General features: G+C 38.8%; 1 protein-coding gene across 3 annotated transcripts in view; it reads left to right on the plus strand.

Moving 5' to 3' along the window:
- Positions 1-18,453, plus strand: part of kremen1 (kringle containing transmembrane protein 1) — a 62,913-nt gene that overhangs the window by 23,846 nt on the left and 20,614 nt on the right. For all 3 annotated transcript variants that reach the window (XM_056263929.1, XM_056263930.1, XM_056263927.1), the window contains exon 2: positions 9,999-10,161. In XM_056263929.1, the coding sequence (XP_056119904.1) occupies positions 9,999-10,161 (163 nt within the window). The remainder of the gene's footprint in view (positions 1-9,998; positions 10,162-18,453) is intronic.

The raw sequence follows: 18,453 nt of genomic DNA on the forward strand, positions 1-18,453 counted from the left end.
TTTGAAATAATCGATTTGGTTGAACAAACTATTCTATTTTAGTCAATTGCCGCCACCTACTGGCGTAACAATGGAACTTGTATTAAAAAAGTTATGATATGATGACCCTTCAAGGCTCGAAATGAAATCTAGATTCACTGCAGTAGAAAGAATAGAATTCAATCCTTCAAATTCAGTTAACCAGAAGGGATTATTCTAGTAGTTTCCTTTCTTTCCAGATTGCGTCCTTGAACTCCAGACGAAGGGGGTTTTAATGGGTAGGTAGCGCTTAAAATAATCAAGGATCTGTAGGCGGATATCCGTTGAGAGGTCTTGATGTAAGAGAGCAAATGACACAAGCATGATGAGATCCTGTGGGAACAATGAGCTCTAGTGTCCTCTCAAATCCTACAACATGACGGCAGTCTACAGCTTTAAACCGCTCCCTTTCTTTCACTCCTCCCGTGAATGGATGGGGAGAACAAGAGGCAGAGACAGAACAGAAGATGATGCTGAAAAGGGAAGAATGCTGTGGGAAGAAGCTAATTCATGCATGTTTTCACTGCCACATTGTCTGTATCAGTGGTCTCTGTATGCTAGCTTTCGTAGGAGTTGTTTTACTCAAGCATGCTTTTATACAATAAGAATACACCCACATGCTGCCGCTCACTTTGCCGTTGGAGAGAGTGCACTATTGTGTTTATTATCACAGCTTTGAAAATCCTGTTCATGTTGATATATGCAGATACTGAGCAAGTATACAAGGGAATTCAACACCAGTGTCAGGACGTTTGGACCGCAGCTATCTACAACCTTTGATAAAGCTGACAAGTTAGACTGCATATTTTAGCTCTCCGGTGTACATTAGTACAGTGTACATTAGTACAACCCACACATGTCTCAGATTCCCGTTGTGTGTTTATATGCAGGTTCATCTGGCAGTTAGGGTTGCACTTCAAAGGCTGGCTTGAGCGGTTTTGGAAAGTGAACATGAACCTAGCGTGGGCGCTATCTCTTTGTTTTGCTGTTAATTTTACGAGTCTTGGCTTTGTGACCCCCTCCATAACAAGAGGAAATGTAAATTAAACCGGCTGTTACCTCACAAGCTCGACTCAGTTTGTGGGGAAAATTAAGGGCACTTGAGGAGAGAACAACAACAATTTGACCATTCCTTCTTTTTCTTCCACTATCTGGGTTTTTTTATTGGCTCTTTGTTTGTTTAGTTCTGTTTCTTTCTCTTTTGTGTTACCTTGACTTGTGCTTTATCAATTCAGACGTATCTGACTCAAACAAATCCACTTTCGAGCTTTTAGACCTAAAATCAGCTATTCTTTCCTTATCACACCTTTTACAGAAGAATACCATGGCATTACTACCTTTTACAGTAGCATGATAATACTGTGGTATATTTTGATATAAAGTACGTTGGCGTAACATGTATTTGACCTTTCAAAAGTTTGTGATGGGTGGGATGTTTTTTGCTAATCTAGGCTATATTTATTTGATCAAAATATATATTAATAACAGTATTATTGTGAAATGTAAATTCCTGTGATGGCAAAGCTGAATTTTCAGCATCATTACTCCAGTCTCCAGTGTCACATGATCCTTCAGAAAACATTATCATATGCTGATTTGGTGCCCAAGAGATATTTCTTATTATAATCAATGCTGCAGCTGAAAACAGTTGTGCTGCTTAATATTTTTGTGTAAATTGTGCTAAAAAAGTCAAAAAAATTAAATCTAGCAACATTATAAATGTTTCTATTCTCACTTTTGAGCAATTCTATGCATCCTTACTGAATAAAAGTATTAATTTCTTAAAATAAAAATATTACTGACCTTTGAACGATAGTGTAGTGTTTACAGTATAATTTTGAAAAAATTCAACCAAAAAATTAGAATTTTTATATTGAAAATTTTAATATATATTAAATAAACATCTGGTCTTTTTCCTTTTTTTTTTTGTTGCTATTTCAGTTATTTAAATCATTTGTAAATTATACTCTCATTTGTCATTTTCAAAAAATACATAATAAGCCTGTTATCAGTACAAAAACAGCTTTACATTATGTAACACTTGAGTTAAAAACTTGGTGCCGATGTACTTTGTAAATACCATATTATATGAAAATGATAATCATTTATGACTATTGTATACACTGTATGAAATTACCATTGTATTATGTGATTCCATCACTGTCCCATGGTACAGCCACAATAATAAGAGACTTTTGCTCTCCTTTCATCTGCGTTATTCCCATTTGTTTACTTTCCTGTCAGGGTCGGTTTGAGGTAGTGTCAGTGGCGTGTGCTAAGTTAGTCTGCCGTTCCCACTCCTATTTATTTAACCTCTTGTGGTCCCACTTTCACGTCGCAGCTCATGAAGTGTTCGTTCCCCTTTCGGAATGTGAAGATGAAAGATGACAGCAAAGCCTTGTGGATTCTGTCACAGTTTTCATCCAGCTGGACTCTGTGAGGCCAGATGTAGCGTTGGAGGATTCCCACTGCAAGAGAGGATGTCTATGCATGAAATAACAATTTCACAGTGTCAGGCACCTTGTGTGTGTTGGCCAGCACTCCAGCTAAACCTCTGTGACTGCTCATTCAATAACTTTATTATTCATCTCCCAGAGCCAACTCGTATAGATCCATTTAACTTATTCTTTCCTGAGAAACTCCTGTGGTGGTTGATGATGTTACATTAAAGGAACAGTTCCTCCAGAAATTATCATTTTGTCATTATTTACTCACCCTCAAGTCATTCCAGACATTTATTTTCTGTGATAGGAACACTGTTTTCCATGCAACTTGATAAACATATATCATAAAAGTCCATATGATTTTGGCGCTTTGAAAAAAACCCCACTGTTTTCCATGCAATTTGATAAACATATATCATAAAAGTCCATATGATATTGGCGCCTTGGAAAAAAACACTGTTTTTCATGCAATTTGATATATCATAAAAGTCCATTTGATTTTGGCGCTTTGGAAAAGAGCAGAGATTTGTGGTTTTGAACAAATGGAATTACTTTAGGGTGATTTTTTTTGGGTGAACTATCCTTTTAAACCAATTATATGCATTTCCCACCTCTATTGAAGACTTTTTAAATTTATTCTCACCTTCCAGGTAAGTTGCAACAAGTAAATCTACCTATTGGCTGGCTTAAGGCGTTTCTCATTCTATTTATACCCTTCAAAGGCGGCACATGGCAGCACACACTGCTTATTTTTCCCATTAAAGGAAACCAGATTGAATAATGTGCACTGCTTAAGTGAGTCTTGGAGAGGAGAAGGTTCAGTCAGGTTAATATTGATGAGCTCCTCTGAGATGCTGTAATTCTAAACCTGTCTGATTTTAAAGTATCTCCTTCTGAAGTTTTTATTTTTTATTTTTTTTAATAGAAATTACTCAGGTAGGTGATACTTTTCTTAAACTGAGTTAATAAGATATTAGCTTCAGGTAAAAGTAGTTCACCAGTGGTTCTGGAATGGGTTTGCTTCAGAACTATGTTATACTGTACAAAACATATTGTGGTTTATCACGTTTATACTTGCACTTGAACCTATATTAAGTAGTCTGGATTAAGTCGCCTGATATTGATTTTTTGATGGCCAGTGCTGATGTCTGATATAAAGCCGATATAGGCTTATATGATATTGCACTATTTAATATAAGGATAGTAAATAACACATAGGCCTACAATTTCTTCAATGAAATTTATATTTATTTTACAAATTTTACATTTATTTTACTAATATTTATCAGCCACAGTGGCTGGTGAGCAAAAAAGTTAATGTAAAAACCCTGTTTGTATATACACTCACCGGCCACTTTATTAGGTACCCCATGCTAGTAACGGGTTGGACCCCCTTTTGCCTTCAGAACTGCCTCAATTCTTCGTGGCATAGATTCAACAAGGTGCTGGAAGCATTCCTCAGGGAGTTTGGTCCATAGTGACATGATGGCATCACACAGTTGCCGCAGATTTGTCGGCTGCACATCCATGATGCGAATCTCCCGTTCCACCACATCCCAAAGATGCTCTATTGGGTTGAGATCTGGTGACTGTGGAGGCCATTTTAGTACAGTGAACTCATTGTCATGTTCAAGAAACCAATTTGAAATGATTAGAGCTTTGTGACATGGTGGAAGTAGCCATCAGAGGATGGGTACATGGTGGCCATAAAGGGATGGACATGGTCAGAATCAATGCTCAGGTAGGCCGTGGCATTTAAACGATGCCCAATTGGCACTAAGGGGCCTAAAGTGTGCCAGGAAAACATCCCCCACACCATTACACCACCACCACCAGCCTGCACAGTGGTAACAAGGCATGATGGTTCCATGTTCTCATTCTGTTTACGCCAAATTCTGACTCTAACATCTGAATGTCTCAACAGAAATCGAGACTCATCAGACCAGGCAACATTTTTCCAGTCTTCAACTGTTCAATTTTGGTGAGCTCTTGCAAATTGTAGCCTCTTTTTCCTATTTGTAGTGGAGATGAGTGGTACCCGGTGGAGTCTTCTGCTGTTGTAGCCCATCCGCCTCAAGGTTGTGCGTGTTGTGGCTTCACAAATGCTTTGCTGCATACCTCGGTTGTAACGAGTGGTTATTTCAGTCACTGTTGCCCTTCTATCAGCTTGAACCAGTCTGGCCATTCTCCTCTGACCTCTGGCATCAACAAGGCATTTCCGCCCACAGAACTGCCGCTCACTGGATGTTTTTTTCTTTTTCGGACCATTCTCTGTAAACCCTAGAGATGGTTGTGCGTGAAAATCCCAGTAGATTAGCAGTTTCTGAAATACTCAGACCAGCCCTTCTGGCACCAACAATCATGCCACGTTCAAAGTCACTCAAATCACCTTTCTTCCCCATACTGATGCTCGGTTTGAACTGCAGGAGATTGTCTTGACCATGTCTACATGCCTAAATGCACTGAGTTGCCGCCATGTGATTGGCTGCTTAGAAATTAAGTGTTAACGAGCAGTTGGACAGGTGTACCTAATAAAGTGGCCGGTGAGTGTATATATATATATTATATATTTAACTTGGTAAAAACTAATTCATAAAATAAACAGATATATACTTTAGATATACTTCCTATTATAGTATATTTCACAAATAAAGATGTTTGAATATATAATATTTTATAATATCTTAATATCTCAACTAAAGACCAGGTAAAAAAAAGTAAAAGAAAATTTAAATATCAGCCATGGCAATACATTGGTCAACCACTAGTCTGGATGCATGCAAATACCCTTGTTGGCATGTGTCTAGTTCGGCTAGCTACACGTGACAGATATATTTGTGCCAAAATACCAAAAACCTATTTATTTGGTCAGTTGCGGTTTATCATTTGCATTAAGCGTTGTTTTTTCCCCCACAGTCCTGTCAGAACGCTCCTGTGACTCCTTTTTAGGTCATGACCCACCATTTGAGAAGCACTTTATTAGGCCACCTTGGTGGGGACATGTCATAGTGATGCGTTATGACCCATACATCTCTTGAAATCATGTGCTCTTAATGGGAACTGCTTTTGATAATACAGAGGCTTCTGCAGCAAGACCTAAAGTGGTGTTGTAGTTGAAGTTTGTCCAATTGTTGTCTGATCGTTTTGAAAGTGCACCCCCTGAAGCAGATAGACTTGGTGAGTGTTTCATATGATGTGGCGGATGAGCAGATGGTTTGGCACTGTCACTTTTATACATAATCATTTTCTCTGCTTGTCTCATAGGCCTGCCACGTTCTCAGCTGAGCCCGTGGCTGGCTGAAGCTAGTTGAAGTGGGAAATTGTTTTAGCCTCTGCCATTGTCTCCTCACTCCATTCAGTGTGACACAGAACGAGACCCAGAGGAAGCACAGTGTCTTGTTGAATTACCTCACCTCTCCCTCCCAGTGCATTAGTCATCAAGACATAGAGCCTACCTGCAAGATTCAGGGCCAGATTTACTAAACAGGGCACATTAGCGTGAGAGCGCATTTCCAAAACAGCGCCGATGGCAGTGGAAAGTTCTGCGTGTTATCTGCTGAAGATGCTCAAATTAAAGAACACAGTCAGATCATTTCCATAATAACCAACGCAATCTACCAGTTAGCGTCTGGTTTAAGACGTTCTTTTTTTGGGCGGGAAATAATGGCGCAAACACCGGTAAATTGACGAGCGCAAACTGTTAGTGAATCTGGCCCTTGGAGGTTTTAACATGCAAATAACCACAGAAAGATTTCCAAAAATGATTCTGCATCGTAAGCCGGGTTCACACTGTACTATTCTTAATGAATATTGCGATCAAATTTGACCTCTGACGAAATTCTGGCAGTGTTAGAAGTTTTGGGGCACAGTCCTGCAGTGTGACTTCTCCTACGACTAACTGTCAAATCAAAAACCAATGGGAGCGCAGAACCTGATGACGCAATTAGTGAGACAACAACAAACCACCACTTGCTCCACACACACGTCTTTTTTTCCCAGCGTTCTTTTAAAAAAAAAAAAAGATCATAATTAACGCTAGAGATTGTTTTTGTACACTACCTTCCATTTACATCCCGCATAAATGGGGCTTAAAGTCTTCGATTAATGATGTAAAACTCCTGGTGTGTGTCTGTTTTTAACACGTCTTGACTGCAGTCTGACAATAATGACGTGTGACATGACTTCTTTAATGACAGAGAAGTGACATTTTATTAAATTATTCCTCTGCATTACTCCTGAATTTTATTGAGAATTGTGTCCCTGTTGAATCCTAGTGCCTTTGGTTGACACAAACACATTTCTGCCTTTCTTTAATTTTCTGATCACAGTGCTACAAAGTCTCTCTCTATCCCTTACAAAGATGAGCGCATCTGCAAAGTCAATATGGAAGCAATTAGCAATGAATCCTTGCACATATAATAACAGGGCAAGTAAGTCTTTGCAAATAATCCACTTCTGTCCGTTTTTTTTAAGACCCTCTTGTTTCTGGCTCTGTGGGGCGGTTCCTCCCTTCCTCCTGAACCGAGCTTCTTTTTCTGTTGATGAACTTGCATTTTATAGGTTTTTTCCCATTCCTTTCTTTCATGTGGCCAAGACTCTGTTTCCCATCAAGGCCTGTGATCCGACCACAACAAAGGCATCACATGGCGATACAGGGGGAAACTTGGTGACAGAGTGAGAAACAGTTGGAGATTATATTAGTATAACTAAAACAAGTGTGAAAGCTCATCATCAGGAAACTGCAAGTGCAAATAGTCTAGTTTTTTCCAGAAATGGTGTTTCTTTGAATGCCGCTCGACAACCCACACTGGGTTTTGACTACCCATTCATCTCGATGATGAACCTTCTTATCTGGTTCTTCCCAGTCAACTCGCTGCTTCCCTACACTGCCGCAACTTAACGATGCCTGCCGACCACATCAAGTTAAGTTTCTGCTAATTGCTATCCTTCCCCGGGCCCTTCTTATTTCAGCCATCCTGTCTGGAAACCTTTTTTGCCGAGGTTAGCCACAGCAGCAAGATGTCTGCCGGCTTGTAACCCAACACCAATGCGATATGCAGTAGTAGATGGTTATTTCCCATCAAAGGGGTGACTCTTCGGGTGACTTTTGCCTTTTGAAGGTGAGCATCACGTAGTATAAATAGGAATAGTGAGTCCTGTGCTGTGTGGAGAGTGGGTATGAAGGACGTCCATCCCATTAGTAATGCATGGTTTGGCTGGCAGTAACTTGGTCCAAGATTACAAAGAGGAAATCATGATTGCTCTGGGAGATCTGACTCTCCAATGCGCCGTAAACTCTCTGAGCTCCACGCGACAGCAGAAGCCATCGATCGACCCCTAATGGAATGGTCCAGTCACGCATTATTTATTGGCATGCTTTATGAATCTTAATCTGCTGCTTAAGTCTGTCATTGCGAGTGTTTTTGGATGAATGTTGCCATAAACTTTAAACGCAACCTTTATTATTATCAGCACCATTTTGAAGAAGGATCATTCTTTCTATCTATCTATCTATCTATCTATCTATCTATCTATCTATCTATCTATCTATCTATCTATCTATCTATCTATCTATCTATCTATCTATCTATCTATCTATCTATCTATCTATCTATCTATCATCTGTCTGTCTAACGATCTATCCATCCATCCATCCATCCATCCATCCATCCATCCATCCATCCATCCATCCAACGATCTATCTGTCTGTCTGTCTGCCTGTCTATCTATCTGTTTGTCTGTCTGCCTGTCTGTCTGTATAACGATCTATCTGTCTATCTATCTATCTGTCTGTCTGTCTGTCTGTCTGTCTGCAAAACAAAAGGTCATGCATGTTTGTAACAACATGAGTAAGATGAATAAATAATGATTTTTAAAACATGGTCATCGTAATTCCAAAAACTCAACAGTATTCATGTCCCAGCAGGGGTTGTTTCTGTGTCTTACCACCTGCATGACTATAATTAAAATCTACATGACACCCAAAAAGCAAAGCCTGTGATTTCACATTTTAATGAGGCCTGATATTCTTTCTTCTAGATTCCAGCGAGCATGACTTCCACAGTGCTGCCTGGACACTATCCAAGTGTTCTGCGGCTTTTACGGCTGTATTTTTTGATTGGATACAACTGTTTCAGTTGTGCGAGCAACAGCGCAAATGTCCTACCACATATGTAGCTGCACCCTATGTCCGTTTGCTCAAATGTGCAAAAAAAAAATTCAGAGCCAGCCACCGGAAAGCATTTGCCCTTTTTTGAGGCAAGTCAGCCTCACACAAATCAAAATGATTATTAGTGAGCGCTCATTTTAGGCTGTCCTGCCTGAGGTATGTGAATTGCATTTGATTAATGGCGTTCAGGAAATTTGTTCAGGGAGGTTGTGTGGTTTTCTGATTGGGTGCATGATGCCCTACTCATCCCCTGAAGGAAGGGCTCGACCCACATCAATGGGACATCCATGCTTGAAAATTAAAGGCTAATTATCCCCGAATCTTCACTGTGCTCCAATATGCTGGAAATGTCTACAATACTTTACTCACTTATGAATATTCTTACATATGCGTATTAAATGAGTGGGAAAAAAATAGCCCTAGAATATCTAGGGACCAGAATTTGGGCTCTTTTGACTTGACCCAGTAAACAACCACCCAGACAATTATTGCCACATAGCAATGGAAATTGCTTTGTTACTTATTATTATTAATATTCATTCATGGGATGCTATCCTTGCACGTTTTCATTTTCTTGGCTTTTGTAGATCTTGGAGAGCGGATCAGAATGGAGATGTTATCAGATTATGAGGTAGCTCACATATGAAAGCCAGGGTTTAAATCCACGCTCTCGCTACATACCAGCTTCCTCATTCAAACCAGAACTCAGTCCAAATTAGATGCTTTGAAGTCTAGAGCTTAGAAATACCAACAGATACCCTTTGATGGAATAGTTACCCTCTTGTTTATTTTGACTGTGCAAAAGTCCTGCGTCTCTGTTGTTTTTGGTTGATGAAATAGGAGGGGGGGGGGGGGGGGGGGGGGGTTCCATATGGTTGCGTTCCAGAATTTTTTGTTCCTTTTAACAGTTTAGCCTTTGCTAGAGATTCACAGAGGGGTTAATAAGAGAGTTGTCATTTCACCTGACTGTCGCACACTTATGGAATTAGTTTGCAGACAGGTCATACCGCACAAATACAATCATAAACCTGAATCATAATTGATTCATTTCTTCCGTTATAATTATTCACATCACCCCTTCCCTGCAGTGATATGACTCATCCTGGGACAGCAGACTGACAGATGCAATAACAAATGACTATAACAATTTGAGTGTGACTCCCCATATTCCTCACAATTTCTGGCAAAATACTAAATGTTTTTGTTTCTAAAACGTCATAATAATTTAACATGGGATCTCCATCAAATAATGTATGAATATTTCTATCTGTACCAGCTACCCACAATCTGGATACAATGTGTTGTGTTTACATCTAATTTCTGTAGAACATTTGGATTAAAAGAATATTTCCTCTTGTGTCTCTTAGAATGTTATACAGCAAATGGAGAGGACTATAGAGGCCGACAGAACCAGACCAGCCTGCAAGGGGGGAGGCCGTGCCTTTTCTGGAACGAGACTTTCCAACATCCATACAACACCCTCAAATACCCCAATGGAGATGGAGGCCTTGGACCCCACAACTTCTGCAGGTCAGGCAAATAATGTATGGTTGAAAGGAAAGCAAAATAATTGGGATGGGTTTACTATGGTACAGTGCAATGTCCAAGAAAAGCAAAATAATTGGGATGGGTTTACTATGGTACAGTGCAATGTCCAAGAAACATTAAAAAAATCTGTTACTTTCTGGTACTTAATGCATTGAGAATGCTTGTATTGGGAATAGGATTCTGACTTATTAAGGGTGGACTGTTCCTTTAAATAGAAGAATGCATTTTTAAGAGAAAATAACCAAGAGGGACATTGTGTGATTTTGGCAATGTGGTGTAAGAATTTTATTGACACATTCTTCAGTGTCTTGTCTCCACACTCTAAAACATTCACACTTTATGTCCTCAAAATTTCAGATGTTTTATTCATTGAAAGTCTCTCACTGTCTATGACCATAAGCCATATTTATATCTGTAAGCATCTAAAAAATTATTTAGTCCTTAAACCACAGTACTAAATGATTCTAAATTTGTTTCATGTTTTTGGAAGGAAGCATTTGCGCTAATATTGTTGCTCACAAAGTCACACTGCCGTGTTTGACTGTGGTCCATGAGTGTAGGTTTATTTTATTTTTTTCATTCCATTATGTGGACTCAGCAGGGCTTGAAGAGTTTACATTTGCAAAGTCGCCTCAAATCCCTCTGTACAGAAAACAAACGCAGCAGAGCGACAGCGTGGATGACCGATAGCCTCTTTCTCCCTTCAACTTCACATTTGTTCTAGAATCTAGATGCACATGCTAACCCACCATGCAAGAAACAAAACGTTACTGTCACAGGCCTGTAATAAACAAATTGGTAATAGATTGCAATATGCTGAAGCATTTGGCTCAGGCACACGTGTAACACAATATTCCAACCATATAGTCTGTTTATAAAGTGTCAATTTGATAAAAATTCCCTTTTTTTCTGGCTGAATAGCCAAATTAGAGAGTTAGAGTTCTTGCAGTTTCCTCAGCTGTTATGTCATTCCTTGGATTGACGATAGTAACTGAAAACACAAGGAAGTACATGAGAGATGGCTGTTTTAAATACTTAGAGATAGTTCACCCATAAATGAAAATCATGACATTGTCTACTCTTCTTAATTATTTGAATCCTGTTCAATTTTTAAGCTAAACCCAATAACACAATAAGGCCAATTACAGTTGAATCTGGGAAAAACTTCTTAAATTTGTATTAAATATAGCTATTGTATGCCTTGGAATATGGCTTATAGGCAATTGTTATGGTACTTTGATTATTTGGAGTTAGACAAAACATTTAAACCAGCCTTATTTGCCGTTTGCTTGGCTGTTTTAAGCTAGTGTAAAAAAAAACAGCTACTGTATACAACAGACCAACATAACAAGTTTGGCCAGGCTGGAGAAATGTCACCACTCACCAGCCTGATGACAGATCATGACAGATTTTTTATTTTTATGAACATTCCCTTTAAAACAGCCTGCTTATTGCTAGTTCAACCATGAGGAGGGGTGCTGGGGTTACTCTGTATATGTGTGTGCGTGCAGGTCCAGCAGACTGTATGATATGGGAAGTGAAAGCCGGATTCTGAACGGCAGACAGAGATTAAGTGAAAAGGGAGAGATCACCGTCAGGAACACCAGTGTTGATTTTAGGCACACGGTTGCATGGTGTTATGTCTGCTGGCTGTATGTAGGAATGCCTTTGTGTCATAACAGACTTTAGGTTTTTGACTTCACAAGATCTTGCCGAACTGGCTACACCACGGGAGACTTTTAGAAGTAGCATCAGCATTAGAACTATCCATCCATCCATCCATCCATCCATCCATCCATCCATCCATCCATCCATCCATCCATCCATCCATCCATCCATCCATACATACATACATACATACATACTAGATTTTTTTTAAGCGTTAAAAAGAGTCAGGGAAAATCAGACAGGTGTATGTTTTAAAAGATATGACAACTGTTATTTGTATAGTGAATGATTTTATGGTTTCAATTACTTGTAAGAGAGGAATGCTTCTGGAAAGCTGCATGTGTGTGTGTGTTTCTTTAATGATGTCATAAACTTTTTGCATCTCTTTGTTAGCTTGTCTACACGTCATTTGACTTGAAAGAAAGAACTGCAGTCTTGGTATGTTGAGAGAGCCAGAGAGAGAGAAAGAGAGAAATGGAGGTGCCAAGTCCTAATATCCCTCACATTTCATCTTTATTGTGTGCTGTAAAATAGCTATGAAAACATTTAGAGATGGGGCAGAGAGGAAACGTCCCATTAATTGTGAATAAAAGGAGCAATGAATGTTGGAGATTTAGACGGAAAGGTCTACAACTCATAAGCTTCCTCTCAGACCTGTTCACCTGTTTCTACACCTTACAGAAAGAGCAATCATAAACGGCACTTAACTTTAATAGTACACAAATAGCATTGTGCCCGGGTTTTAAGGTAAATCCCATTTATAGAAAAAGAATGTGTATTTATACTATTTATTTTGCAGATGCTTATATTCTATCTAATTTATACATTTGTTAGCACCAAAACATACCATGCAGGGCTCCGGACTGCGACCAGAATGGTTGCAAATGCAATATAATATCAAAATGTGCTACAATATTTGAAATCTAGTCGGGAAAACTGTATCCATCCATATGCTGTTTCATCACATATCACAGAGAAATGAAAACAGTGTGAATAATGAGGGTCGATTCAATAACAAATGACTCTTATGAACTGATCGGTCAAATATATTTACAAAAATTGGTCGCTCGTGAATTGGCGTTTGGAATCAGACTCTCGCAGTGTTTCATTCAGAACCGTTACTGAGTTCACAACTGACTCCCTCAATGACCCATTCAAAATAATCATAGTAGACATATGTAATAAATACTAAACATCCCTTCATTGGGAAAGTGGGACAGTTGTGGGACAATTGTAATGCCCTGACTTTTTGGACATGTTCCATGTTGTTCTCTAAAGTACCATGTAAATACTGTGTTACATACATATAGTAAATATACATTGTATAAATCAAAGTATTCAATGTTGTCAATAATGATATTTTCTCTGTATTCAGTGTAAATCAATGGTATATCAATAGGCCAGTTTTTTTTTTTTGCTGCTTTGTATATTATTTCCCAGAGAAACTTTAATGTTTAATTTTCCATCCTCAATCTGTCAAGAGTTTAGCTTAAGCGAAAGTGCAAGCAATCGTTAAGCATTTGTGCCTTTTCCGTTTACACTGCTGTTTACCTGACTGTGAAATTGAATGGTTTGTTATCCACTTTCAGGTGTCAGTTCAGTGAGGCAGGCTTGAAGTGTTGTGGTTGAATCGACACATAATGCCCCAAGAGTGTCTATGTGTGATATAGATAATATGATACAATAGATTCTGACAACCAAACAGTCTCTCAAAAGTGTTGGACGTGCATCTCAAATTATTACTGTTTGTTGAACAAGTCCTAACTCTGTTCCCTTTTTAAAGCTGCATAAAATAACTATGATAGCTACATTAAAAAAGTACATGATTGTCTATTTGCCTGTTTTGTCATTTTTATTTGATTTAGAAGTGTCAGCACTTGTACAGGCGCATGCTTGAGTTTCACTCCTGCTGTAGCATATGTTTGCCATGTTGACCAAGCACAGCTCTGAGCATATTGGGCAAATTTCCCATGCTCATATTTGCTTTGGATACTGGTTAGCTGCAGAGGGCTAATAGTGTGGCTGAGGTTGGCGTTCAGGAAAAAGCTATTTTCAGCCATTCCCTACTATAGATCTTACACGCTTTTGTTGTTAAAGAATTCCAGGGATTTTTTATGAATAGCCCTATGCCAGAATTTTAAAAGTTTATCATAAATTTTATGATTATGGTGCTTGCTTGGAAAGCGGTTATTAAAGAAAATCTTTTGAACGCAAGCCAGACAAGAACAGCTGGTTTTCTCTCAGTTCATATGGCCAGTAATGCTGAACTTTGTCTCAGGTGTTTCTAGTAAGAGTATGGAACTGTAAAATTGAAGGGATGGTTCACCCAAAAATGAAAATTCAATCATAATTTGTACACTCTCACATCATTCCAACCTCAGTATGACTTTCTTTCTTCTGTAGAACATAAAAGAAGATATTTTGAGAAATGTCTCAGTGTTTTTTTTTTTGTTTTTTTTTTGGTCCATTGTATGGTAACCTCTTTGGTTACCAATTCTGTCAGGACCACTATCGTCAAATACGATTGACAATTAGCATACAGTTTGGATTGGCGGTATGGTTCCGTTCTGGGCGAGAACTCCCTGCGCATCCATGCAGCCTAGCATGAATAAGAGCAGAGAGAGCAGATATAACCCCCCTTAGGGTAAACACAACAGAACCAACATGAATGTATGCAGATATCATTAATTTAAGATTTTAAAATTCTACTAAATTCGAGAATTTATTCGGATCCATATTGATTGCAGACTTTGATTGCAGCTATCTTGGCAAATCGCAGCAAAGTTTGAGACATTGTTGAGATCTATTCTGAAACACTAGAGGAGAAACATGCTTTTCTGGGGAATTTTGCTCATGGAAAATATCTGAGAGATAGCAGGAGACTGTTTGCTCTCCATATCATTACTGTCCACAAGAAACAATTGATTAAATTAATTAAGAAAGAAAGAATCCAAAAGACCACTAATAAAATGCTTCTATTTTTTATACAAATATGTATGTCATACTCTCTGAGTGTTTGGCATGGTGATGGATATGACAATGTTGATATGTTTGGTCTTGTTGGAATAGATCTGCTACGCTGCTGATGTTATTGCTGCTGTAGCGCAAGTACAGGACTTGCTACTGCCAATAGTCAAGTCAAGTCACCTTCATTTATATAGTGCTTTTTACAATACAGATTGTTTCAAAGCAGCTTTACAGTGATAACAGGAAATAATGCAACAAAGTTTGTTTCTGCTGTACAGCAGATCTAGAAGAAAATAGGTTCATGGTCCATTTTAAGTAAGTTTAGTGATGGTTCAATACATACACATGACATGCTGTTTGAGCCAGTAAGACATGCTGCTGGTGTACAATATAGCGTACAGTACATGAATTACCCATAGCAGATCTATATCAGCTGTGGCCTAGAGAATGATGTGATTGCAAGAAAATTGAGTTGAGGAACTATCAGCCTGCACCCTCTAGAGTTTCATGACAGAACTTTGTATTTACTTTTCCAATTATATTGTCAGAAGAACAATTTTCAGGATGTGTTACAATTTTTCCCTCTTTTGTGCTGTTCTAAAGAGCATCAATGGAAGCATGAACATCTTACCATCTGTACAGAGACTTGATCGGTGTCACAAATTTGATTACAGACCTATAAATAGTGCAGAATTTCTGCCTCATACACCATAATATTTTATTGTTTTTTTTCTTGATTTTAGATTGCGAATCCCAGATTTTCACTGTAGTCTTACTGTGTAAACAGTATAAACATACAAAATTGTGTATTTACATTAGATTAGAAAATGAAGAGTGATCACAAAAAGAGAACTCATTGGTAATGGTTGTTTCCTTGGGGCAGTTCTAAAGTTTATAAATCTCTAAAGGCAGGGGTAATCCCCCATCCCATTAACCAGCCCGGACAGATGATGATCCCATCGTTACGGTAACACATGAAAGGCCCTGAGATTCTATACTCATTTTCTGAAGGGACTTGACCCTGCAGGCTTAACCGGACACACACACACACACACACTTAGCATCATAAAGTACACTTTTGCACACACACATGCGCACATACACGTCCACGCATTTCGAGTCCTGAGGGCAAACAGGCCTGCGTTTGGTGATCAAAGCCACCTATTATATCTGGTATGGCACTTCACCCCAGCATTCTCTGTGGCTGTGCTTTTCTCTCACCCTTGAGGGAAGGAGGGGAGTGATTAGAGGTTAAACAGATAGATGAATTTAAAGATTAGCTTATTGACATGACTCGTGCACATGCAATAGTTTTGTGTCAGTTAATTTGTCGGTTAGTCAGTTGTTTTGACACGAGTCATATGAATTACGTTTATGATACTTGCATGGTAATTTGGAGTCCTTTTTGAAACTTGAAAACTGCATGTAGTCCCCATTCAGCCAGTCTCATTTTGTATTCTGCGATCAGAATTTAAGTTAATTACTCATAATCTTCCCCTCCAGTGAGCTGCTAACAGTTGCCAACACTTCTTTGAGTTACTGAGTTGAACTCAAGAACCAGAACAGTCAAATTCATGAACAAATTATTGAAAAGATCAGTTTTAAAGAACATTTTTGGAGATTGTTTCTTGGCACGTTCATGAGTAGGAGTCCTGTTAGCGATGAACGATTACATTTTGAATTAAATTAAAGTTGTATCAGCCACTTTTATGAAACTTTTATGGTGCTTTTAGTCATTTTGTAGCTTGGCTGGCCCCAGTTCTCATTCACTTTCATTACAAAGAGTGTCCAAAGCTTTTCTTCAAAATGTCACCTTTTGAGTTCCACAGAAGATCAAATGTTATGTGGGTTTGGAACAATATGATGGTGACTAAATCATGACAGAATTTTCAGTTTTGGGTGCACTATTCCTTTAAGTGCTCCCCATGTGACCCCAGAGGTAGACTGGATCAGATAAAGCCATATAGAAACCTGGCACAGTGTATGAGTATGTTTATGTGTGTCTGCCAACGGGAAAGATTCCTCTTATAATCTAATCTCCTCCATTGAACCTCAATTGCCCTCAAGTCTTCAGCTCCAAACAGGTGTCTTTCCTAAAGAGGAGAATACATTATTAAAAAAAAAAAAAAAAAAAAACCTATGCAAAAATCCATTATACTTGACTGAGTCATAATGAAAATCCCATCAGGCTGGAGGGGTTTGTCGAACTTGATGGTCGAAATACACACACCGCTCCAAAGCCAGACTGGTTTGTTAGCAGGCCAGATCTCATTCTCCTCAACAGAAAAGGGAAAAAAAAGCAGGGAAAAATGGGAGATGTTTAACTGACTCCAACCTGAGGTTAAGTTTCCCCCGGACACAAAAAAGAAAGCACATGAAAAGACGGTTCACTCAATACACTTTCCTGTTGTAAAGAGAAAAGAAGAGAAGCTGGAAAGTGTTTTTGATGGGGGAAGAAAAGACCGTGGCACGCCCTTTTGATTCCACCGCACAATGGCTGAAATCAGATAGCTGTCGCCTCGGGGTCGAGCTCGAGATGTTGCATTGTAGCTCCTTAAAGACAAGAAGAATAGCTTTTCTCGCAATTATCGTTATTTCTGACGGCGCGGGCACCCGTAGCGCACGTGATGGGGCATTCGGCAAGACTGTTTTATGATGAATGTTCGGTTCAAGAAGAAATCAACCAATCACCGTCTCGTCTAGCTGTGCGGCTGTAATCAATACTCTGTTTTGAAGGCTTTTTGGGGTTTGGGCATCAAGGTTTAAAGTACACACCAGAGAGCTTAAAGGGGTTTTGAAGCAGACAAAGCCGGAGAACTCCGCAGGTCACTGTCTGGAAATGAACAAAGCCCTTCCCTGGGCCCTCGCGTAGACGCCGACCTGAAGGTGGACATGCTTGGATGGACAGGGCAGGGGGAGAGAAAGAGGCTCAATAAAGCACATAGGTTCCCGCTGTAGGGGGTGTTTCTGTCTGACTGACAACCCATGAAAAGGCTTTTCTCTTTAGTGACAGCTACGCTTGAACTAAATTACGTGCAGTAAATAACTAAAAGCAGTGATGCTACTTAATTAACATTTTTCAATATGGCGTGACAACTTCTCAGCTGTTTTCAAGTTACACTACCATTCAAAAATTTGGAGTCAGTAGCAACGAAAAATCTATTTCAAATAAATGCTGATCTTTTGAACGTTCTATTCATCAAATAACCTTTATGTTAAGCTAATAAGCTAATATTAAGCAGTTTTCAACATTGTTGAACTGAGCACAAATCAGATTCACCAAATCAAATCAGAGTGACACTAAAGACTGGAGTAATAGCTGCTGGAAATATTTAAATTGTAAGAATATTTCACAATATTACAGTTTTTTACTGTATTGTTCGTCAGATTAATGCAGCCTTGGTGAACATAAGAAATATATGACTTTTGAACGTTAGTGTAGCTCACTATTTTTATGTCGAATTATATTGCATATTTATATTATGTCCTAAACATGCTGAAAGTTCTCTCTTTCTCAGATTGGATAGTCTGAATCATTGTGGCTCATTCAGACTGTTTATTTTAATTATCAGGTTTATTAACAATTCACTGATTCATTTGAATCATCATTGAATTGTGTTCTTGAAACTTCCTGACTTT

Source organism: Rhinichthys klamathensis, unplaced genomic scaffold, assembly GCF_029890125.1.
Source record: "Rhinichthys klamathensis goyatoka isolate OS25496 unplaced genomic scaffold, OSU_Roscu_1.1 h1tg000210l_1, whole genome shotgun sequence".
NCBI classification, from domain to species: domain Eukaryota; kingdom Metazoa; phylum Chordata; class Actinopteri; order Cypriniformes; family Leuciscidae; genus Rhinichthys; species Rhinichthys klamathensis.